Source organism: Gambusia affinis, linkage group LG11 (genome assembly GCF_019740435.1).
Source record: "Gambusia affinis linkage group LG11, SWU_Gaff_1.0, whole genome shotgun sequence".
Lineage (NCBI taxonomy): Eukaryota > Metazoa > Chordata > Actinopteri > Cyprinodontiformes > Poeciliidae > Gambusia > Gambusia affinis.
In genome coordinates, this window is record NC_057878.1 from 6029622 (window position 1) to 6052654 (window position 23033).

At 41.7% G+C, this 23033-nt stretch overlaps 6 protein-coding genes across 6 annotated transcripts; all 6 read left to right on the plus strand.

Moving 5' to 3' along the window:
• The first annotated feature begins 3280 nt into the window (after positions 1–3280).
• Positions 3281–4204, plus strand: LOC122839794 (olfactory receptor 11A1-like). Its single transcript, XM_044131757.1, has one exon. The coding sequence runs from the start codon at positions 3281–3283 to the stop codon at positions 4202–4204; it is 924 nt and encodes a 307-aa protein (XP_043987692.1).
• A 2666-nt stretch (positions 4205–6870) lies between these two features.
• LOC122840271 (olfactory receptor 11H2-like) lies at positions 6871–7806 on the plus strand. Its single transcript, XM_044132540.1, has one exon. The coding sequence runs from the start codon at positions 6886–6888 to the stop codon at positions 7804–7806; it is 921 nt and encodes a 306-aa protein (XP_043988475.1). The 5' UTR covers positions 6871–6885.
• Positions 7807–9216: 1410 nt separating this feature from the next.
• On the plus strand, positions 9217–10158 carry LOC122840272 (olfactory receptor 11H2-like). Its single transcript, XM_044132541.1, has one exon. The coding sequence runs from the start codon at positions 9217–9219 to the stop codon at positions 10156–10158; it is 942 nt and encodes a 313-aa protein (XP_043988476.1).
• Positions 10159–12345: 2187 nt separating this feature from the next.
• Positions 12346–13305, plus strand: LOC122839795 (olfactory receptor 6N2-like). The gene has a single exon (XM_044131759.1). It carries the CDS (start codon positions 12346–12348, stop codon positions 13303–13305), a length of 960 nt encoding a protein of 319 aa, XP_043987694.1.
• Positions 13306–15142: 1837 nt separating this feature from the next.
• On the plus strand, positions 15143–16090 carry LOC122839796 (olfactory receptor 11A1-like). Its single transcript, XM_044131760.1, has one exon. It carries the CDS (start codon positions 15143–15145, stop codon positions 16088–16090), a length of 948 nt encoding a protein of 315 aa, XP_043987695.1.
• A 1870-nt stretch (positions 16091–17960) lies between these two features.
• On the plus strand, positions 17961–18914 carry LOC122839797 (olfactory receptor 2T2-like). The gene has a single exon (XM_044131761.1). It carries the CDS (start codon positions 17961–17963, stop codon positions 18912–18914), a length of 954 nt encoding a protein of 317 aa, XP_043987696.1.
• The last annotated feature ends 4119 nt before the right edge of the window (positions 18915–23033 follow it).

Below are 23033 nucleotides of genomic sequence, written 5' to 3' on the forward strand. Positions count from 1 at the left end.
AGCCACCATGAAGAAGCTCTGTCATGGTGGCTGTGGTGGTCATGACAGGGATGAGGAGGTTGAGTGCAGCGGAGGGGAGTGGTAGGGTCCACAGCCTGGTCATGTTGCTCTGGGCATTTTGTAGAGGTGCAGGAGGAAGGAGGAGAGGGGGGGAGATGGATGAGGCAGAAGATGAGGAGGAGGGGGATGGGAGAGTTGTGCCCTCACTGCTTCATAAAAATCTGATTTTTTTTTTTTGTGCAAATTCTGTTTAAGCGAATCAACTGTGATTTAAATAATCCCACTAACGTGCACTTCGGATGGAAACTGGATTTAAACAAAATGCATGTGTGTCTGTGGGTTTGAAGTAGACTTTGATGTCTAATCAGCCGGTGTTGTTAAAATCTGGACCTTTAAAGGTGGTGGTGTCCAAGAAGTCCACTGCAGTAAGGCTGGTGGACGACTTTAATTTGATCGAGGCGTTGTGAGTGTTTAGGGTGTGTAGAAAGCGGTTGAACTCCTCCTCTGAATGAGTCCAAACACCCCAGATGTCATCCAAATACCTGTAATGATGCAGCGGTCTCTTATCGCAGGGATTCAGGGCGGACTCCTCCCACTCTGCCATGAAGATGTTCACGTAGGCCGGTGCAAACCTCTTTCCCATGGCAGTACCCTTCACCTGCAAGAACCACTCCCCGTTGAACTGGAAATTATTCCTGAGCAAATTGATCTCCAAAAGTTGAATGATTCCTTGTCTGGTCTCCCTCCAGGGCAAGTAGGTATTCTGGACAGGACCTAATAAAGCTGTTCAGGTGCCTCAACATGGTCTGCTCCCGGTGACTGAAGAGATGCCCAAAGTTTACCTCAGACACCACGATGCGTGACCCCGGAAGCCTTGTTGAGGCGGCGGCCTTGAGCTTGATGATGGGTGTGGCCTTGGCCCGTTGGCACCTGTTGTTTAGGCCGAAAGAGAGAATGAGCCTCTCCACCGGGCTCCGAACGGTTGCCACCCATAACAGCGCCTCGCCGTGCTTCCATTTTGCATCCAGAAAGGCGTCCACTTGGAGGTCCTTCGCCTCGAATGTCAGAAACTGGGCGACATTTGAGTCACTCTGAATGACCCACTTCTGGGTGATAGTGAGACTCCAATCTTTTAATTTATTTGGAGTGGAGATGTGTCTGGTTGGGCGACGACCTCCCGCCGGTCTCACAGGCGCCTGGGGTCCTCCAACCTCTAACTTGAGGCTGTGCTCCTCATCCGGACCCCCTCTGCCAACTCTGGCGAGACGTAAAGGGTGGAGGCGAAGTTGTGTGGTTAACCGGGATTGCGACCGGGACCTCCAGGGACAACTGACCCTTCGCTGGACGAGACATCGCTGAGGGACGAGAGTCTTGCTCGTCGTCCAAGGTGAGTCCTTCAAAGTCTGACAAGAGGGGCTCGAATAAATGCAGTTCTCCACTATGGGCAAGTTCACCCCCTCTGGAGTCCTCCTCTATCTGTAGGTAACGGCGCTTCTCTCTCCGTTTTCTGGGAGGTCGCGGGGTCAGCTCCCCTGGGAGCGTGTGAGGTCCAGCCGCATCATCTTCCGATACCCCAGGCCGTGGTGACCACTCAGTGGGAACTGGGTCCGTCATCACCGCGACCAACGTCAGTGTTTTTTTGTACTCTGTTGTCCTCCAAGGGGGCAGGAACCGTCGCGGATCTAGCAGAGTCCGCGGGCGGTCTGACCCGAGAAGGTCCGGTCACAGGCTCCGGTTTCTGAGCCCGCAGCTGTTCCTCCAGCCACGTGCGGGCCTGGAGCACCGTCGTGTCCTGGAGACGGCATCCCAGGTTCCTGCTGGCCCACTTATTGGCCACTTCAAAAGGGGCCTCCCAGTCCCCCTGTCCAGACTCCAAAAGGTCTGTGTCTCTGCAGGCCTCGTAGTGGTCCCTCAGGATCAGGAGGGTGGTCCACGTCCACTCCTTAGCGTTCCCTCTGATTCTGAGGGCCGTTTCTGGTGACAGGAAGGCCGGCACAATTACCCCAGCCAAGTGCTCCATCAGCCGATGGAGTGAGGGTGGGTAGCTGGCGGTGTCATCAGCCAGGTGGTGAGTGACCTTGATGATCCGGCTGTGGAGGGGCGGGCCGTAATTGGTGTTGGACTGAGTTTCGGGCTCAGGTCGTCGTCGGGCTGTTCCCGGCCATCTTGAGGCTCGGGCCTCCGGAGACCAGCGTGGTACTCGGGTGGCCCACAGCCAGCTTTGTGACGACCTCCTTGGAGGATCGGGACCAAAAGTCCAATGTCCGCGGGCCACATCGGCATAGGTGGGAAATTGCCAACATGGAGACCGCTCCACATAGACCCTTCGTGGGTTATCCACATAATGGCAGTGGGGGGTGGATGGGCTCACGGCCTACAAGCCACCTTCGTCCACCCCAGTTTCTCGTGGTCTTCAATATAAAAAACGGGCACATTTTTGCCCCGGTACGGACCTGTAAAGTAAAAATTTAACTAAAATACACAAACTTTAAATAAAACTAAAATCTATGTCCCGTGGTGGACAAAACGGATATTAGCTGTAACTAAAAACAATCACTTCCGTGATGCAGAAAAGAAAAACAAACCGATAAAATAGTCCGAAAGAACTTGTAATTTTTAAAAGTAAGTCGTAGAGACGAACTAACTTGCACAACGTTTCGGAAACAACAGGTCCTTCACCAGGCGTTGGTTGCAGATGCGTCCGGTCTGTTACTTCGACTGCACAGAAAGGCACCAGGAAGGACGACGTTCCAACCAGGGTCCTCCTGGGACCAATCCCAACCGCTGGGGCGCAGCTTCAAAATGAGAGCCAATCACAGTTGGCCAAACAACCGGCTAACCGGAACAGGTAATGAGCCGTGAAAAATTACATCAACCAAAAATAATTGATTAGAATAGGTAAGTATCATGTTTGACACAGTTCAATTATAGGTGGTAATTGAGTAGAAACATTCTTTTTACATCCCACGTGGGTCACAAACTTATTTACATACATATATACAGAGACGGAAAAAGTACGGTAAGCAAGATGGCCACCCGGTTGTGATGTCACTGTTTTGTGACAGACACTAACTTGTGAGGCAGGCCTAAAGAGACTACATCCTTAGAGGGGAAAGCTGTGTAATAAAAATCTTTCCACAAACACACAGTCGTATCATTATGTACCAGATTCAGGTAACGAATAGACGAGTGTTATGAACTGGATATTGATGAAGTTTGTCTCAGTTGTTCAGGTACTCTGTTTACTGACTGAAACTCAGAAGAATGTGTTAGCACAGTCATGGATGGTAAAGTAAACGTTACCTACATAACTTTGTCCGGATACGTAGATCTGAACAAATACAGATATTTTTACTTTTCTGTTATTTTCACAGTGTACATTTTGATCGTTTGCAGCAATGCTACTATTTTGTACCTCATCTGGGTTCACAAAAACCTCCATGAGCCGATGTACATCTTCATCGCAGGTTTGTTGATTAACGGTCTTCTTTACAGCACCAACATTTACCCAAAGCTTCTGGTCGACTTTTTGTCTGAAGAACCGATCATATCGTATTCGGCCTGCCTCTTACAGTTTTTCATGTTTTATTCTGTGGGAGGCTCAGAGTTCCTCCTACTAGCAGCCATGGCCTTCGACAGATATGTGGCGATATGCAAACCTCTGAGATACAGAAATATAATGAGAAGAAGCACTGTCAGGGTGTTCCTGATTCTAGCTTGGTGTTTTCCTGCTTGCCATCTTGCCGTGCTGGCCATCCTGAGTGCCAAAGCCAAATTGTGCAACTTTAACTTGGACGGGATCATTTGCAACAATAAGATGTACACAATTCACTGCGCGAGGTCAAGAGCGCTGACCGTGTTTGGGGTCGTTGCTTTATTCGATTTCGCCATTCTCCCCACCCTCTTCACAGTTTTTACATATGCAAAGATATTCATGACGTCTCATCGGAGTTGCAAAGAATCCAAGAAAACGGCTGTGCAGACCTGCGTGCCCCACCTGTTGGTTCTGACCAGCTACTTCTGCGTGATGACGTACGACGTAATCGTAGCTCGAGTGGAGGCGGATTTCTCCAAAACCGCAGGCTTCGTGATGACGATGCAAACGTTTCTGTTTCACCCTCTGATAAATCCGTTCATGTACGGGTTCAAGATGAAAGAGATCAAGAAACACCTGAAGACGTTGCTCTGTCCAGCCAAAGCATGATGGAAGCAGTTCTTTCTGAAATTATTTCGGCTTATGAAATGTCTCTTGCTAAATCTACTGTGTCAGGAAGCTGGCCATGTTTTCAAAAATAATTCAAGCATTCAAATTCCCCATAGCAGGCTCGTGTCTCAAGTTAGCCTGACATGCAGGTTTTCAGACTGCGAAATAAACAAACACTTCTGGGATCATTTTTACTGCATCCTTTAATGACCCAATGTGCAAATGGCTGAGATTGTGTTTAGTTTGTTTTTTGCAATGTGGAAGCAATAATTAAATGCGAGCCGATCTGTATGTGGGTGGGTTAAATGTAATAATGTATGAAGGACATATTTAGACGTCTGGAGAAAGGACCATTGTGACACAGATGTTTTTCCACAATTTGCCTTGTTTGTATCCACAAAGGCATTTTTCCATTGTCTGTAAACATCTAGATAACCTGACCAAGAGGTTATATGTCAATGTTGAATTTGTTGACTTCATCAAAATGTCTTGCATTGTCTGTCTTTCCTTATTTGAGATTTTCTAAATCCTGTTGTCTGAGTCTGTTTATGTTTTCTTTTTTTTTTTTGTTTGATTAAATTTCATCACGGTTTTCTATTCATCTTGTCTTTTAAAAAAAAAACAGCTTGTGATTAGTGGGTAAATCAAGGCCATTCTAAATATTTGTGCTGTTTGTTTATTTTAGCCTCTCTGGGGTTCTGGGCATTCACTGATGTGCTTCTCATCATTGTTACACTCCATGCTGCCATGATGTTGGTCGGTGCAGTGTTGGGCCCGAATGCAGAGAGGCGGAGGCAGTAGCTGAGTTTGTGGATTCTTCTTCTGCCTCCCAAAACCCACTGAAATGCTCCTTAACTGGAGACTTCTCCAGGAGAGAAACAGTTCGAATCGCAACAGATAACTGCAAACATTTGCATCTACACGTTGTTTAGAATTTTTAGAGGTAGAAAATAAAATGTAATATATGTTAAAAAAAATCTTTTCTAAATCCTCTCCACACACACACCTGGAGGATGTAGATGTAAATTGGTCTTCATCCCCAGGATTGGACAATATGCGTAGAGACATTTGTGGGTGAGGACGAGGGCAGTTCCTGTCCCTCAGGCTCCAAGTCTGTTGCTGAAGATACATGTTCAGCTGAGGAAGAGGATGGCTCCTCATCCTGGCCTGTGGCAGTTGGTGCACAAAATATTTCAGAAGTGACCCTGAACTAGCATCAAAATACCAAACATAAAAACTCTGATGCACCATGAATCAATTGTGTCATCAAACATTCATATTTCTACCCCTCATGTTATCGGCTGTAGAGGGAAGTCTGGGTGTCTCTGCTTACGGTGCTAACCCCACGGACGGACAGACGGACTCCTTTAAAATAGTTTTATTCTTTCTGATCTTTAGAGAAATGCTTGACCTGCTTGGTGTGTAGTAGTAAGAGAGGAATCCCTATTTACAGTTTATTATTTACACTTTTAGCATCATTTATACATCCATCCATCCATTTTCTGTTCACCCTTGTGCCTAATGGGGTCAGGAGGGTTGCTGGTTCCTCTCCAGCTACGTTCTGGTCGAGAGGCCTGTCCAGGGTGAACCCTGGACAGGCCTCTCCAGTCTGTCGCAGAGCAACACAGAGACATAAAGGACACACAACCATTCACACACACACTCACACCTAGGGAGAATTTAGAGAAACCAATTAACCTGACAGTCACGTTTTTGGACTGTGGGAGGAAGTCGGAGAACCCGGAGAGAACCCACCATGCACAGGGAGAACATGCAAACTCCATGCAGAAAGACCCCGGGCCGGGAATCGAACCCAGGACCTTCTTGCTGCAAGGCAACAGCTCTACCAACTGCGCTACTGTATTGTATTTGTAGAAAACTGTGATTTTGTCAGGATCCATGTTTCTCTGTGTATTTATTTCTAGTTTTCTGGTGTGTCTGAGTCTCTGTGTTGTCCTGTCTCCCCGTGATTAGTTCCCAGGTGTGTCTCGTTCCCTGATTACCTCATGTGTATTTAATGTCACCTGTGTCTCCGTGTGTTTGTCGGGTCCTACGTCAATGTACGTCTTCCTACGTCTGTGTACCTCTGTGAAGGTCTGAGTGACACTTGTCATTTTTGAGTTGACTGTTAAGTCCTCGTATTTCCTGTTGCTACCTGGAGTGAGCATTAGCCCTCCGCTCAGCAGTGCTGCCAGGTTCCCGGACTGTTTGTTACTGTTTATTTATTACCATTAAAACTTCTGCATCTACACCACATCTGGGTCTACTGCGTTTGCCTCACCACCACCACACCCCCTTATGACAGATTTGTTTATTGCTGCCATTGAGCATGTACAGTTAAATACTCCGTCTTTGTAACAATCACTCTGTCTTCTTTATCTTACTTTGTATGAAATGCAATATTTCCAATTACACCTTGTGTCTGAATGGTTGTGTGATGATACTGTATGAAACAACAGTGGAGGCCTTCAGAGATTACAGCCTTCAGAGGGGAGGGGAAGATCTTATAAAAACCATCACTCAGCAGTCTGTCACTACGGTTTTGTAAATTCTGCTGATCATAACACAAAATTCAACTGCAGATCATGACATGTATCGAGAATGGTAAAACTATTATGTGATAAAACTGTTTAAACTGAATTTACCTGTCTGAAGAATTTCTGTGGGTTGTAGAAAATATCATGGAAGACCAGATCAACATTTCCTACATAACTCTGTCTGGGTATGTAGATCTGAACAAATACAGATATTTTTACTTCTTCATTGTGCTCACTGTGTTCATCTTAACAGTCTGCAGCAATGCTACTATTTTGTACCTCATCTGGATTCACAAAAACCTCCATGAGCCGATGTACATCTTCATCGCAGCTTTGCTGTTTAACGGTCTTCTTTACAGCACCAACATTTACCCAAAGCTTTTGATTGACTTTTTATTTGAAAAACCCATCATATCGTATTCAGCTTGTCTGTTACAGTTTTTTTTGTTTTACACTTTTGGTTTTGCAGAGTTCCTCCTGCTAGCAGCCATGGCCTTCGACAGATATGTGGCGATATGTAAACCTCTGAGATACAGAAATATAATGAGAAAAAGTCATGTCAATGTTTTCCTGGTTCTAGCTTGGTTTCTACCTGCTTGTTATCTTGCAGTGCAAACAATCCTTAGTTCTAAAGCTAAATTATGTACATTTAACTTGGAAGGAATATTTTGCAACAACACTATTTATGCCCTTCAGTGTGTGAGATCAACCACAATCACTGCAGTGGGGATTGTAGCTTTATTACATGTTGTGGTGCTTCCTATGCTCTTCACCAGCTTCACCTACGCAAACATATTTCGAATATCGTCCCGCAGCTCTAAGCAATCCAGGAAAACAACAGTAGAGACCTGCGTGCCTCACCTGCTGGTTCTGACCAGCTACTTCTGTTTGATGACGTATGATGTGGTCATAGCCCGAGTTCAGTCCGATTTCCCCAAAATTGCACGATTCATAATGACCATGCAGATATCTCTGTATCACCCTTTGTTTAACCCGTTCATATACGGTTTTAAAATGAGGGAAATCTATAAACATCTGAGGAGATTGTTCAGCTCACTATTTTAGTGATTTTTGAGTTTCATTGCTTTCCAATCATTTCACTGCATCTCATTTTGGTATTCAAAATGTAAACATCATAATTCACTTGTGGCCAGATTCAATTTTAGCCGCGTTCGTTGTTTTGATTGTGACGCAATCGATCGATCGCTGCAGCAGCAGGATGGAATCATGTCGTCACATGAGGACAACAACTCTGCTTCCCAACTCCAAGGATTGTTTTGAATGTCCACTGAAAGCAACAGGAATGCCTGTGGATTGTTGGAGCAGTTCATTCACTGGAGTACTAAAGACATAACCTGTCTAAACAGCGTCTCGTTTAACCCGAACTCTATTTACGTTATTACAGAATTTCACTGTGTTCCACTTAGGGAACACAGTTTGGTGTCTTTCCTGATGATTGTGTGTGTGTGATGCTGTGTTATTGAAAATAAATACTCTAAGGGAAGATATTTTTGTGAGAGATTAATCATGGAACTGTCTGATTATTTGACTGGTTGATAGCCAGTAAAAAAAAAAAAAAAAGCTGAAGTTTAGACTGGACTTTCCTTTCTTAATGGGACATTTCGTCGTGATCAGTACAGAAAAAACTTGTTTAGGTTAAATATCTTGGACTGTGGTGACCGTGTTTTAGCTGCTTCCTCTGTACATATGTGACCTTTGAACTTTACACATGCATTTGTTGTACGGTGTACTTCAAAAACTGGATGACACACGTGTACATGACTTTGTGAAAACTTGTACTCAATAAACTGCTTTCATATTTAAACATGCTTTTGATACTTTCAAACACTTGCTTGGATTTCAAGCTGGCTTCGCTCTGCTGCGGTGCTGGAAACAATCTAACCTGACTTTGTTACACAGATTCGGACCAAAATTTAGGGAAATAAAGTCTTAATCATATTCTAATAACGTAAAGTGATATTTTATTTCCAAGTCTGTTCTGGGATTGTACGACTCAGAAGCTGTGAAGTAAAACTGTTTCTTTATGCTTATGCTGACATCAACATAATGCTCTCTAAAGTAAAGATCATATTCTGATCATTTTTATAACCAGCATTCATTTATTTTCAACTTCATGTCAAACTTAAAGCCTTTGATCATCTCATCCAAGCTTTGCTATGAAGATGTATTTGCCAAAAGTTTGAACCAGAAAGTTAGAAGCAGTAAAAACAACTTTGCCAAACACACATGTACATAAAACTCCTTGATGGGGTCTGATGAAATCGTGATGGATAACTACGCCCAGAGCAGGGTTCAGAAATCATCCTGGTGCTCTCCACCCTTCAGAGGGGAGGGCAGGATCTGATCCAATAAAACATTCAACAGACTCGGATACGAATTCACAGCTTCTGCTGGTACTGTATTACATTTGAACTGAACCTGTCTGGAGAATTTCTGTGGGCTGTAGAAAATATCATGGAAGACCAGATCAACATTTCCTACATAACTCTGTCTGGGTATGTAGATCTGAACAAATACAGATATTTTTACTTCTTCATTGTGCTCACTGTGTTCATCTTAACAGTCTGCAGCAATGCTACTATTTTGTACCTCATCTGGACTCACAAAAACCTCCATGAGCCGATGTACATCTTCATCGCAGCTTTGCTGTTTAACGGTCTTCTTTACAGCACCAACATTTACCCAAAGCTTTTGATTGACTTTTTATCTGAAAAACCCATCATATCGTATTCAGCTTGTCTGTTACAGTTTTTTTTATTTTACACTTTTGGTTGCTCAGAGTTCCTCCTGCTAGCAGCCATGGCCTTCGACAGATATGTGGCGATATGTAAACCTCTGAGATACAGAAATATAATGAAAAGAAGCACAGTTAGTGTTTTCCTGGTTCTAGCTTGGTTTCTACCTGCTTGTTATCTTGCAGTGCAAACAATCCTTAGTTCTAAAGCTAAATTATGTACATTTAACTTGGAAGGAATATTTTGCAACAACACTATTTATGCCCTTCAGTGTGTGAGATCAACCACAATCACTGCAGTGGGGATTGTAGCTTTATTACATGTTGTGGTGCTTCCTATGCTCTTCACCAGCTTCACCTACGCAAACATATTTCGAATATCGTCCCGCAGCTCTAAGCAATCCAGGAAAACAACAGTAGAGACCTGCGTGCCTCACCTGCTGGTTCTGACCAGCTACTTCTGTTTGATGACGTATGATGTGGTCATAGCCCGAGTTCAGTCCGATTTCCCCAAAATTGCACGATTCATAATGACCATGCAGATATCTCTGTATCACCCTTTGTTTAACCCGTTCATATACGGTTTTAAAATGAGGGAAATTTATAAACATCTGAGGAGATTGTTCAGCTCAGCCAAAAAAGTGCAAGCAGTGATTCAGTGATTTTATTTTGTAACTGCTCTCAAATCGGTTTCCTGTGTCTCATTTGGTTTTCAAAGTGTCACGATGACTTAAATGGTTCTGGATTCCATTTAAACAACGTTTGTCGTTTCAACTATTTGACTGCAAAGCAATCAAAATTGTATTACTGCACTTACTACAACATAAAAAAGTTATTTCATCATTACTCCGACGCAAAACTGACCATACTGGGTTTCCACCTACACCTGCAAAAAAAAATTTATGCTATAATCTTTTTATGGTATATTTTTAAAATATCCTTGACAAAGGTGGAACTATGTACATATACGCTGCTTGCTTCCTCCACACTTCATTGTTGATATTCTGCTTGGCTTCATTTGGGCTTATAGATACATTTGTTGTACTGTGTAGTTTAGAATCTGAAGGAAACAATAACATGGGCATATAATTTTGTTTAAACGTTTACTCAATAAACTGTTTTCATATTTAAGTGTGCGTTTAGTACTTTCAAACACTTGCTGTGTTTTGAAGTTGGCTTCTCTTTGGTGGTGGAAAAGCTCAAAACTGACTTTGTTACACAGACCTCATTCTGACCAAAATTTGGAGAAAAATAGTCTTAATCATTCCATTCTTATAAAGCCAAAAATAATCTTTTATTTTGAAGACTGCACTCCTGGGACTGTGGAAATACACTGACTGTGAAACTGTTGTGACAAACCGTTTGTGTAGGTTAATGCTGACATTGTAATGTAAGTAAAGATCTTACTCTGCTCATTTAGAACCAGCGTTCGTTCATGATCAGCTAGCTTCATGTTAAACCTCTTTCAAGAGAATATGGCCGTCTGGTGTTATTGTCAGTCAGCTTGGAGAACCAAGGATCCAAGCATGAAATTCTTAGACTTTACTTTCCATTGACTGTTGTACCTGGTCATGCTGTTCGCAAACCTCCAATCACTGTAGTGATTCGTCCTGTATCTCTAACTTTAACCCTAGAATTAGGCATATAGGATGAAAACCAGAAGGATCACATCCTCATTTGTTTGGTGCAATTTGACCTTTGTATGTGAGAGTTGTAGTATTTTGTTTGCTTTGGCGAATACGCAGAGTTTGCGCCATGGCCATGCCCCCTAAACATGGTCAAAAACTCAAGGTTTTGATAACTTTTAATCCCCCATTCATTGACTGGATGCTGAAGGTAGATAAAGCCGATAGCTCAAAATCCAAAGGAGGAGTTTGTTAAAGTTTGAAGTGTGTAAATGTGAAAAATGGGCGAAGCTTGCACTTTGACCCAAAATGGCTAGTTCAATGTATATGTTACAACATACCTCCAAGAAACTTTTTATTTTGCGCTACATGGCCACGCCCACTTTCGATTCCATTAAATGCATTTAATTTTCATGTGGAGGACAATTTTGTGCAAAGTTTGTTGAGTTTTTGAACATGTTTAGGCCACCAAATTTTACATTTTCAGGAAGAAAATAACAATTAATCCTAATATTGCAATAGTGGATTTTCACAAAATCACTGATTTTTATGGACACATTAAATTTATTGAACCATTTTTGAGTATTGAGAAACTGTAACCTTCAAATCTAAGTGGCTGAAAGATTATTAGAAAGGAACAACAAGGACAAAGTTTCTTTAGAAATTTTTACAAGTTCCAGGTTGAGGCATTTCAGGTTGTCCAATTAATACTGAAAGTTTATTTTGATCTACTTTTAGGTGTACAGGATGAAATGTATGATTTGAGGCGACTACTAGGGTTCCATTTTCTCTGTTCATTGTTTTTAAAAATGCGTTCTACATTATTTTTATTCTTGGTTATTTTTTGAGAGATGTACATCAAGATGGCCACAGTTAATCATATTTTTAGCACTTTTTATTAAACACAATATTTATTTTATTATAATTGCAAAATTATTATTTAGCCCCTGCATTGTTTGTCTTCTTTCTCTCACTTTGTGTGAAATGCAGTCTTTACTGTAACACTGCATCAGTTTGTGTAATAATACGGGTCTTCAGAGATTTACACCCTCTGAAGGAGAGAGGGAGGATCTAATAAAAGAAGCATTCAGCAGACTCAGACTACAATTTTGTAACCTCTGCTGGTCATAATACACCATGTTTGATAGCAGCTAATGACGCATGTCATATTTGAACTGAATTTGTCTGTCTGAAGAATTTTAGTTGGCTGTAAAAAATATATATATGTATATATTTATCTATATCATGGAAGACCAGATCAACATTTCCTACATAACTCTGTCTGGGTATGTAGATCTGAACAAATACAGATATTTTTACTTCTTCATTGTGCTCACTGTGTTCATCTTAACAGTCTGCAGCAATGCTACTATTTTGTACCTCATCTGGATTCACAAAAACCTCCATGAGCCGATGTACATCTTCATCGCAGCTTTGCTGTTTAACGGTCTTCTTTACAGCACCAACATTTACCCAAAGCTTTTGATTGACTTTTTATCTGAAAAACCCATCATATCGTATTCAGCTTGTCTGTTTCAATTTTTCATGTTTTACTCTTTCGGCGGCTCAGAGTTCCTCCTGCTAGCAGCCATGGCCTTCGACAGATATGTGGCGATATGTAAACCTCTGAGATACAGAAATATAATGAAAAGAAGCACTGTCAGTACCTTCCTGATCACGGCTTGGTTTGTGGCTGTTTTTTATCCTGTTGTGCTAGCAATGCTGAGTTATCAAGCTAAGTTGTGTACATTTAACTTGGAAGGAATATTTTGCAACAACACTATTTATGCCCTTCAGTGTGTGAGATCAACCACAATCACTGCAGTGGGGATTGTAGCTTTATTACATGTTGTGGTGCTTCCTATGCTCTTCACCAGCTTCACCTACGCAAACATATTTCGAATATCGTCCCGCAGCTCTAAGCAATCCAGGAAAACAACAGTAGAGACCTGCGTGCCTCACCTGCTGGTTCTGACCAGCTACTTCTGTTTGATGACGTATGATGTGGTCATAGCCCGAGTTCAGTCCAATTTCCCCAAAATTGCACGATTCATAATGACCATGCAGATATCTCTGTATCACCCTTTGTTTAACCCGTTCATATACGGTTTTAAAATGAGGGAAATCAATAAACGTTTGAAGAAGCACTTTTTCAGAGCAGCCAAAGAAACAAGTCAGCAGTAATTTGCTGACACTTTTGCCCTCTTATCATTTTACTATTTGTCAGTTTGGAGTTCAAAATGTAATCATGTTAGTTTGGATGTGCCTGGACTGTATTTACTGTCAGGTACTAAATAGTCTAATTTTAATGGAATGGACTAATTGTCTCTGTGGTTAAAATAGTTTTCAACACAGCCGCTAACGGAGTAAATGCTTGCAAATAACACCAGCAGTGGACTCACATTCTGAACAATAAAATTAAAAAAAATCTAAACAGGGAGAGGAAAAGACTTATCAGGTGAACTATGTTCATATTTCATAATTGTTGGATTTTTGTTGGGGTTTTTTTTCTAGTTCTGTAACTGAATTCACTAATAAAACATATTACATAGATTAATTACACACAATTTATTTTAACATCCAAAGTGTTTATAACCAACTTAAAGGTTGTTGTAGTTTTTTTTTCTAAAATGTACTTTTAATCTGACGAATCTCATTGGGAAACATGTTGTCATTTTGACTGTGTAACGCGTGACAGTTCAACAGTATGCTAAATAACAAAATAAGTTTAAAAATAAACATTAAAGTAAGCAGAACATTTGTTTAATTAGTTTAAATACTTCTTTCACCAGAGTGGAAGATGAACATTTTCCCTGTATGATGTTGACTGATGTTTTATTTTGTGTAAGTAGATGGTGTTTATGGTTACATTTGTTTCTTCTGTAACACTGGGCCTTCCGGGCCAAAGCTCATTGAAAAAGAAGTGACTTCCTAGTTAAATAAACTTTGAATCAACAGAAAAAAATAACAAGTTTCCTGTTGTGATGCATTGAACCTGGTGTTTCTGACTAAAACCAGCATGTTTCTGACGGAGAATCGCAGCAGTGTTACACCAGGCCGAGTACAATCTGCTTTGTGGGACACAATGTGTTTGTTTTTTTTGCTGTTGTTTGTTTTTGCTGTATGCTTTTTTTCATCTGCACATTAAGGTGACATGCGGTGAAGACAGGAATGACACATTTTCAAGGTGAGATGTGAGACAGAAGTTGGTAGGGCTCAGAAATTGTATTCAAGCAGGAGTAGCACTACTTCAACCAATAATTACTAAAGTAAAAGTCGATAGTAGCCAAAGACCAACTTACATGACTAACATTTTTCCAAATCAGTTTCTTTTGATATAAAACTAATGAAACTTCAACCAGAACCTGGTTAAAACAAGTTTGTTCTTTGTTCAGTGGTGGGCAGAGCATCCAGAAATCATACTGACGTAAGAGTAGCGATGCGTCGTAATAAAGTTACTCAACAATCAGAATCGGCCTGAAGCGCAACGGTATTTGTTTCAGTGAGACAGACAAAGAAAAGACAAACAGGATAACACCTGGATGGACGGCTGCCTGAGGCGCTGCCATGTCATTAGATGAGAACAGACAACATCAGGGTGGATTGACGACAATTAAAGGGTAAAAATACTCCTCAAAAGTAAATTTTTTCCAAAACGTTACTCAGTCTGTGTTGGCTCGTTTCTAGCCTGGAAAACACACAATACTTCCACTTTAAGGTGCTCTGCTGTGTCCTCATGTAGAAGCTAAACTAAGTAAAACCCAACAAATTCTGATGATTATTGAGAAAACGACATGGTTAAAATCAGAGTAAGCCAGCGGCTCTCGGGCCTCCAGGCCCCAACCTGTTGCCATGTGATCTGTAAACACTTTAATGAAATCCACAGAGGGAGAGGAAGTCAGATAAAAACTCCTTCACTCGCTCCGACTCGTTCCTTCAGGTGAGCCCACCCAAGTTCACTTCTGCATTTATGTCAGTTGTTTTTACAAATTGCTGTTTTTCCCTTTAAAATTCAGCTGCTATGGATGCTGCGGCCGGTGAGCTAAACGCTACGTACATTACCTTGGGCGGGCACGTAGAGCTGCACAGGTACAGGTTTCTGTACTTCGCCGTCATGTTCGTCGTGTACGTTCTGATCATCTGCAGTAACTCCGCCATCTTGGGCCTCATCTGGGTCCAGAAGAGCCTCCACGAGCCCATGTACGTCTTCATCGCGGCCTTGCTCTTCAACTCGCTCCTCTTCAGCGCCACCATCTACCCGAAACTCCTGGCGGACTTTCTGTCCGACGAGCAGACCACGTCTCTGTCTCTGTGCAATCTGCAGAGCTTCACCTACTACTCCCTGTGCGGCGCCGAGTTCCTGCTGCTGTCGGCCATGGCGTACGACCGGTACGTGTCCATATGCAGGCCCCTGCAGTACCAGGCCACCATGAGGACGCCCACCGTGGCCGCCCTGCTGGCTCTGGCGTGGCTCCTGCCCGCCTGTCAGCTCGTGCCGTCGCTTTTCATCAGCAGGGGCTACAAGCTGTGCCACTCGACTCTAAACGGGATTTTCTGCAACAACGCCATCTCCCGGCTTTTCTGCATGGACTCCAGAGCGCCGTACATCACGTACGGCGCGTTCATCGCGCTGAACACCATCGTTTTGCCCATGCTTTTCATCCTGTTCACCTACACAAAGATACTGATCATTTCCTTAAGAGGCTCTGGACATATGAGGAGGAAAGCGGCGAAGACGTGTTCCCCTCACCTGCTGGTCCTGATCAGCTTCTCCTGCCTGTGTTCGTACGACGTCGTCGTGGCCCGGCTGGAGGTCGACCTGGACAGGACGGCGCGGTTCGTCATGACTTTGCAGGTGGTGTTGTATCATCCCCTCTTCAACCCCGTCATCTACGGCTTGAAGATGGAAAAAATCCACAGACTCCTCAGAATGGTTTTGTGTCACGACAAACGCAAGGTGGACGTCTGAGGAAACGTTTTCCTCTTGTGTGTGTGAGAGGCAAAATGTTGGACTTTAATAATGTTTACAGTTCTAATATTTAAAATGTAACACTCTTTCTTTAAGTTAACCTTTAGTGTAATTACTACCTTGACTGTTGTGCTTATTGTATTGGAGAATACAGCAGAAACATATCTATACCTCTAAAAAGTACTGATTACAATAGCTGTCAAATATAGGGACTTATTATTATTATTATTATTTTATTTATTTGTTTTCATTTTCAGTAGTTTCTGACTTGTGATTTTGCTGAAGAAAAATAATCTCTCGATCATGTATGTTTTGCTAAAAAAAAAAGGTGTATATTTTGAATCCATTGTGTATTTTGAATTCATGTTCATTCTTTTTAATAAAGTCAGTCGGTGATGAAGAGGCGTCATCATTTCAACTGAAGTGTACAGAACGTGCAGATCAAGTCACAATTAAGAAATGCACACGAGTAATAATCAGATAATAGTAATAAAGACTGAAGAAAGTAAGAAATCTCTGTCATCTCCCATGAAATCACAGTATTTGCTTTAAAAATCAGAATATGAGGATTATTTGTCCGGTTAAAACGTTTTGAAACTTGAAAACCTTCAACAAGGTGTGAAACATCATTTTCCTTAAGCCCACGTCTGTATTAAGATTGATTTCTTCTTTTTTTCCAGTCGTCTGATGGTAAGTTTAAATGTCACGTTTTCATGAAAGTTGCACTAAGTAACTTTTATTTTTGTACATATTTGTTGACACTATGAGAAATATAATTTGAGACAAAAATTGAACTCCTCTGCCTTCTAACTAGAAACAACCAATCACTTTGGCTCTAGTGGCCTTTCTTTGTTGGACAGGAAACAGGGGGGAGACATGCGGCAAATGTCGGCAGGCCGGGAATCAAACCTGCAACCACTGCCACAAGGACTAAGTTCTCAAAACGTAGCTTTACCCCTGCGCCACCAATCACTTATTTTATTTACCTTTTCACTGTTTGTGTACATATTCTGTCTTGTTCAGTTTTGTAAAAGAAAAAAAAATCTCCTAGGTGAACTGTATGTATTTCTTTCTCTGAACACAGAACTTCTTTTGGGCTTCCTAAGAAAAGGGTCCTGACACGACACTCAGGGACTAAAATAATCAAAAAACATACTCATTAACTAAGGATTAATCTCCATGGCAACCATTCAGAAAAGGCCTATAGGTGCTGAAGGTGTGTCTCCTCGTCTTTTGTAGTTGCAGCTACATCTAGGAGTTGCAGTTTGCAAGCCACTGAGCTTCTGGCTCACATAGCAGCCCTCCCCCATTCAGCTCCTTCAGACTAGCCAGCAGCAATTAGCAAACATCTGGTGGAGCTGAGCGTCAGCTGAGCTCATTATAGGAGCTGCTCCTCAGAACGACGCTAGTGAAAACGTTGTTAAAGGGATAATAGAGGAGCCATGTTGCGATGATTCTGGGGAAGTTTCTGAAAGAGCAGGAGCTTCTTAAAGAGACAGAGGCCCAATTTCAAGGCTTTAAATTAGGAAGCAGGTTTTCTTTTAAATCACATTTGATATATAGAGCATTTTTATAACACCTGAAGTTAATATGGTTCCTATAAAAATGATTCTAGATGGCTGGAAAACACGTAATAATTTTAAATTAGTTTCTGACAAATAAGAAGCAAATAGTGATGAAATTTTCAAGTTCTTAGGCCTTAATGAACCCGAGTTCCTGTCAGATGTAAACACGTTAATGAGGTCCATGGAGAGAAAAGCAGCTGGATAAAAACTCTGACTGGACTCGGACAGCCCACTTTGAGGCGAGCACACCCGGGTTTCTGTGAACACCTTTTGGATTCCTGTCATCGCTTTCTTGAACTTTTACAATGGATCAAATGAACAACGTACCGAACGTAACATACATTACCTTTGGCGGCCATGTTGAATTGCAGAAATACCGCTTTCTGTACTTTGTGATGACGTCCAGCGTGTACGTCCTCATACTCTGCAGCAACTCGACCATCCTGTGTCTCATCTGGATCCGGAAGAGCCTCCACCAGCCCATGTACGCCTTCATCGCGGCTCTGCTCCTCAACTCGCTCCTCCTCAGCACCAACGTCTACCCGAAGCTTCTCGTCGACCTCTTATCCGACGTGCAGATGACATCTTATTTGGCGTGCAGAATCCAGGCTCTGATTTATTACTCTCTGTGCGGTTCTGAGTTCCTCCTCTTGGCGGCCATGGCTTATGACCGCTACGTCTCCATCTGTAAACCGCTGCGATATCGAACCGTCATGGGGAAACGGACCGTGACGGCTCTGCTGGTTCTAGCCTGGCTCCTGCCGTCCTGTCAGCTCGTGCCGTCACTTATTCTAGGCGACGGTTTAAAACTCTGTAGATACACGCTGAATGGGATTTTTTGCAACAACGCCGTCACCAAGCTTTCCTGTGTGACCTCAGCAGGGCCCTATATTATATACGGCGTGATAATTTTAGTTAATACCATATTTGTCCCGTTGGCGTTCATCCTTTTCACCTACTGTAAAATACTCGTCATCTCCTCCAGAAGGGGCTCGGACGCCAGGAAGAGAGCCGTGCAGACCTGCGCGCCACACCTGCTGGTTCTCATTAGTTTCTCGTGTTTGTGTTCGTACGACGTCATCGTAGCCCGACTGGAAATCGATTTGCCCAAAGCGGCGCGCTCGATCATGACCTTGCAGGTGGTTTTGTATCAGCCCCTGTTTAATCCAATAATCTACGGCCTGAAGATGAAGGAAATCCACAAACACCTCAAGAGGCTTCTCAGCCGGAGCAGAGTCTGCGCTTTTGTGTTGCCCTGATCGATAACTGATAGTTCAGTTCAGGTTATGATATGAGTAAATATCATGGATGTCTTAAAATAGACGACAGACCCAGATCCGGTCTCACTAGTGTGACGGCAAAGTTATTGTTAAACTGATTCTTATATTTTGTTAGTGTAATAAGGTTTGTAAGAGTCCAAATTAAACTAGGTCTTGTCATGTTCTTTTACTGTAAATCATTAATATATCTTGTATTTTTTTGTATTCTTATAATAAGAATTAATTCTGTTAGACTGGGTCATAATTTCCATTTATTGCATTTTGTTCCACAGTGTGTGTATCTTAACTACACAGTTAAGACAATGTGACATTTCAAAGCTTAGTTTTCATATGTTCCTTTATCACGTGAAAACATCTTCTAATGGGGATGTTTATTGTCTGTCTGTGTTTTGAAAAGTTTCCTCCATTTTTAAAAAAAAGTTCTTTATAGAAGATCCCTGCGGGTCTTTGCTCCTGTGTTTCTTTTGAGCCACAATAAATGGACCGTTGACCAACATATTTGATGCGTGTTGAGGATTTTTGAAGACGGCTCTCGTCAAAATGTAACACTTGTTGTTGGTTTCTGAATTACTGACTGTATGTGGTTTTTATGGCCTTTTATTTTTGTGTTTTTATGCTGCCTTGCTGCTGAAATGTGCAAATAAACCTGATGGATTTTTGGATTGATTGATTAGCTTGCATGTACTGTGACCTCTGGTTAAACTAATATACTTCCTGTTTGCAGATGATGTTAACTGGAGTCACACATTCATATTTATTTACAGATTAGTTCAAGAAATTTTTGTAAAATGGACAGATCTTAAATTATATTCAATCCACTACAAGCTGCAATAATGCAGCAAAATCAATGTTACTAACATCGCCGTTCAGTGGTCATAATGTTATGCCTGAACATTCCAATAACATTTAATGTACTGTATAATGTGCTTTTTTTCAGGAACATGTATAGATCTTCCCAATTAATCAATAAAAACATGCTACTTGCAATAATAGTTAGTTTTCACCAGAAGGATTTATGTCAACATTTTAAAGCTGTTTATAATGAAGTTTTCATTTTTATTCATAAACATAACTAAACAAAGGTGATGCAGAACATTATTTCCTATATCTGTTCTGAATTTCTTTAATATGGGACAAGACTGTCAAAAAAAAAAAAAAGAATCACTAAAATTTCATAATAAGCTGATCATTTACAATTCATGAGGTAAAATTAAACAAACTGCATCTTGTTAATTTCAATGCAGACACATAAATATTACAAAGTGGATTCTATGTGAAGAGGAAAATGTGAAAATCATTGCAATTCTCTAGAGCAGTGGCCCCCCAATCTTTGTATTACCGCGGACCGGTCAAGGCTTGGCAATTTTGCTGCGGCCAGGAGGAGGGGGTGGTGTCAGATAATGTTTCAGCATGTTGGTGTTCCTGCTAAAGCCTTTTCTCTTTTTTGCCCCGATTTTCCCTTTATGACAATCTTACAACGTCCTGCAGTGTGTGGTGTGTGTTACTTGGTTGTGTGTATATATGCCCAAACTAAAATCAGGCATATTCAACATTGTCAGCCTTTGGGGGTTTTCCCTGACTGGGAGCGAGAACTCAGCCTGTTAATTGTGACAGGTAGCCAATCAGAAAGCGCGGTGACGTAAGAACGGAGGGGAATCCCAAACAGTTGACATGGCAACTGAGAGTCCGGTGGACATCGGAGGTAATGTGTGGAAATGTTTATTACTATAAGTAAAGGCCATTATTATAAATGTTTATTATCTGAGAGGTAAAACTCAGGCTGCAGGTGAACACAGGACCGTCAAGCTGCTTTTCATTTCTTGGGCTCCAAATCATGAGAAATACTGGATATTATACAAACAGTGGAACTTTTTAGTTTTTTAAATAATCTAAAGGCAAGAAAAAGATTCTTAACTTGCAGCATATTTAAAAACAATCCTAGTGATGTACATCTTTAGTGAAATAGTTCCATTAACGACGGCAATAATCTGAATGCTTCTACACTAAACATTTACTTTTTCCTTGGATTTCCAAGTGTTACAACATGGCAGCTGTGCAGCAGACTGTATCAGGTGAAAGCACAGATATATTGTAAGATCTGGATTTTTTTAAATGATAAAATTATGCAGGTCACATTTTTCCTAAAATGATGATGATGATATTAAAATGTATCTTCTCCCCAACTGCAGCTCGGTTTCTATACATGAGCAGAACTTTAAATTCTTCTACTGAACTTATTACACACCTGTTCGCCTTCAGAGGATGTTTCCTGATGCTTCAGATCTTTGTCATAAATTCAAACTACATAGAGGAACTTTTATTCATTTGTTTTGGTCTTGCAATTGTATTCAAATGTTCTGTAAAGCTGTTCATCTGATGATACAAGAGATCATTGGTAAACATTTCTCACTAACTCCCTCTTTCTGTCTTTTTAATCTTTCTTCAGACACTTAATGCAGATCCTAAACATTTACTAGTAATCCTCTTATTTTGTATGTAGGCTGTATGTATGTTTTTATATGAACACTGCAGTTCTCCTTGTTGATTTGGGGTTGGTTGTTTTTGTTTACTTTTGTTGATGTTTACAGAAAGTTATGAAAATCAATTTTTAAAAAAAATATCTTCATCTTTAAGTGCTGTTATCACATCAACCCAGCGTGTCCAAACTTTTTGTCACATGGACCAAAATCATCAAGTCAAAAGTATTCACTGGACAATAAAAAACAATAAAAAATCTAAAGTCAAGCAAATAATGTCAGACATTTTTTTTTATCCTGTATGTCCGAGACATAACCTCGTCATCACTACTTGTTCCTTTCGGTTCTTCAAAATGTAAATAGGCACAGCGATCAGTCGTGACAGCAGACATAAAACGGTCAGAACAGCTGTAAGCGTCCATGCTCTACTGCTCACAGCCCCCAAAATACAAGTTCTCGCCACTCATTTAACCTCCTGGGGGGATTTTGTATACAGTCTGGCAACCCAAAGTAGGACCTCTTTTTTTCTCTGGCCCATGGTCCAGGTAGGATTGCTTTCTAGGACCATGACCACTGCTGAGCCCCAGACATGCTGGATGAAGAGAGAACTCAACGGTGCGTTCAGTTTCAACACCTTACTCTGAGACACATCTCGTTCATGCAAAGCCAGTCGGGCCAGCATTGTGGTTGCCATGTGACCCACAAATCTGGTTTTGCAAACCTGCAACGTAATTAAATAAACACAATTTTGTGTTTGTGGGCCCCTGCAAGGCGGGATTAAATAAACTTTGTGGGCGCCATAATCCAGCACAATGCTGGTGTCTGAAGCATTGTCCCTGCCCAGCTCTGCTCGTCTTAATCTGTGATCTGGTTTTGGCATGAATGAGACGGTCCTTCAGGTTCCTGTTCCTGTGGAAAGCAGGTCTGACCTTCCTATCAGTCAGCCTTCCACTAACAGATTGGAAGTCTTCAAAATTTCGTCTCAAACCAGATTAACATTAGCAGGTGAGCAGGTGCTGATGAAAGGAAGTGCCACGGCTTCATCTGGCTGTTTGGATTCAGAAAAGGACTGCCAGCATCTCCTTAAGATGGACGTCTGTCACCCCCTGCTGGACAAAGCTGTGAACAGCACCCTAACCGCTTCATAAAAGTCTGATTCTTGTGTGGCAATTCTTTAAAACCGTAATAATCCAGCAAACGTGTGCTTTGGATGAAAACATGATTTAAACAACAATGTGTGCGTAATAGTAGGTGTGAAGTAAATTTTAATGTCCAATCGGGTGGTGTTGTTGAAATCAGGACCTTTAAAGGTTGTGGTATCCAAGAAATCCACTGCAGTAAGGCTGGTGGATGATTTTAAATTGATCAATGCATTCTGTTTGTTTAGGGTGTGTAGGAAATGATTAAACTCCTCCTCTCAATGTGTCCAAACACTCCAGATGCCCTCTAAATACCTGTAATAATCAGAGCCGACATCTCCCACTCTGCCATGAAAATGTTTGTATAGGCCGGCACAAAATTCTTCCCCATGAGTTTTCCTTTGACCTGCAAGAACCACTCCCCATTGAATTGGAAATAATTTCTCTAAAAGTTGAATGGTTTCCTTATCTGGTCATCCTCC

What these genes read in the sequence shown, in the direction of transcription:
- LOC122839797 (XM_044131761.1), top strand. Translation starts at nt 17,961, where the DNA reads ATGGATCAAATGAACAACGTACCGAACGTAACATACATTACCTTTGGC.
- LOC122840272 (XM_044132541.1), top strand. Translation starts at nt 9,217, where the DNA reads ATGGAAGACCAGATCAACATTTCCTACATAACTCTGTCTGGGTATGTA.
- LOC122839796 (XM_044131760.1), top strand. Translation starts at nt 15,143, where the DNA reads ATGGATGCTGCGGCCGGTGAGCTAAACGCTACGTACATTACCTTGGGC.
- LOC122839794 (XM_044131757.1), top strand. Translation starts at nt 3,281, where the DNA reads ATGGATGGTAAAGTAAACGTTACCTACATAACTTTGTCCGGATACGTA.
- LOC122840271 (XM_044132540.1), top strand. Translation starts at nt 6,886, where the DNA reads ATGGAAGACCAGATCAACATTTCCTACATAACTCTGTCTGGGTATGTA.
- LOC122839795 (XM_044131759.1), top strand. Translation starts at nt 12,346, where the DNA reads ATGTATATATTTATCTATATCATGGAAGACCAGATCAACATTTCCTAC.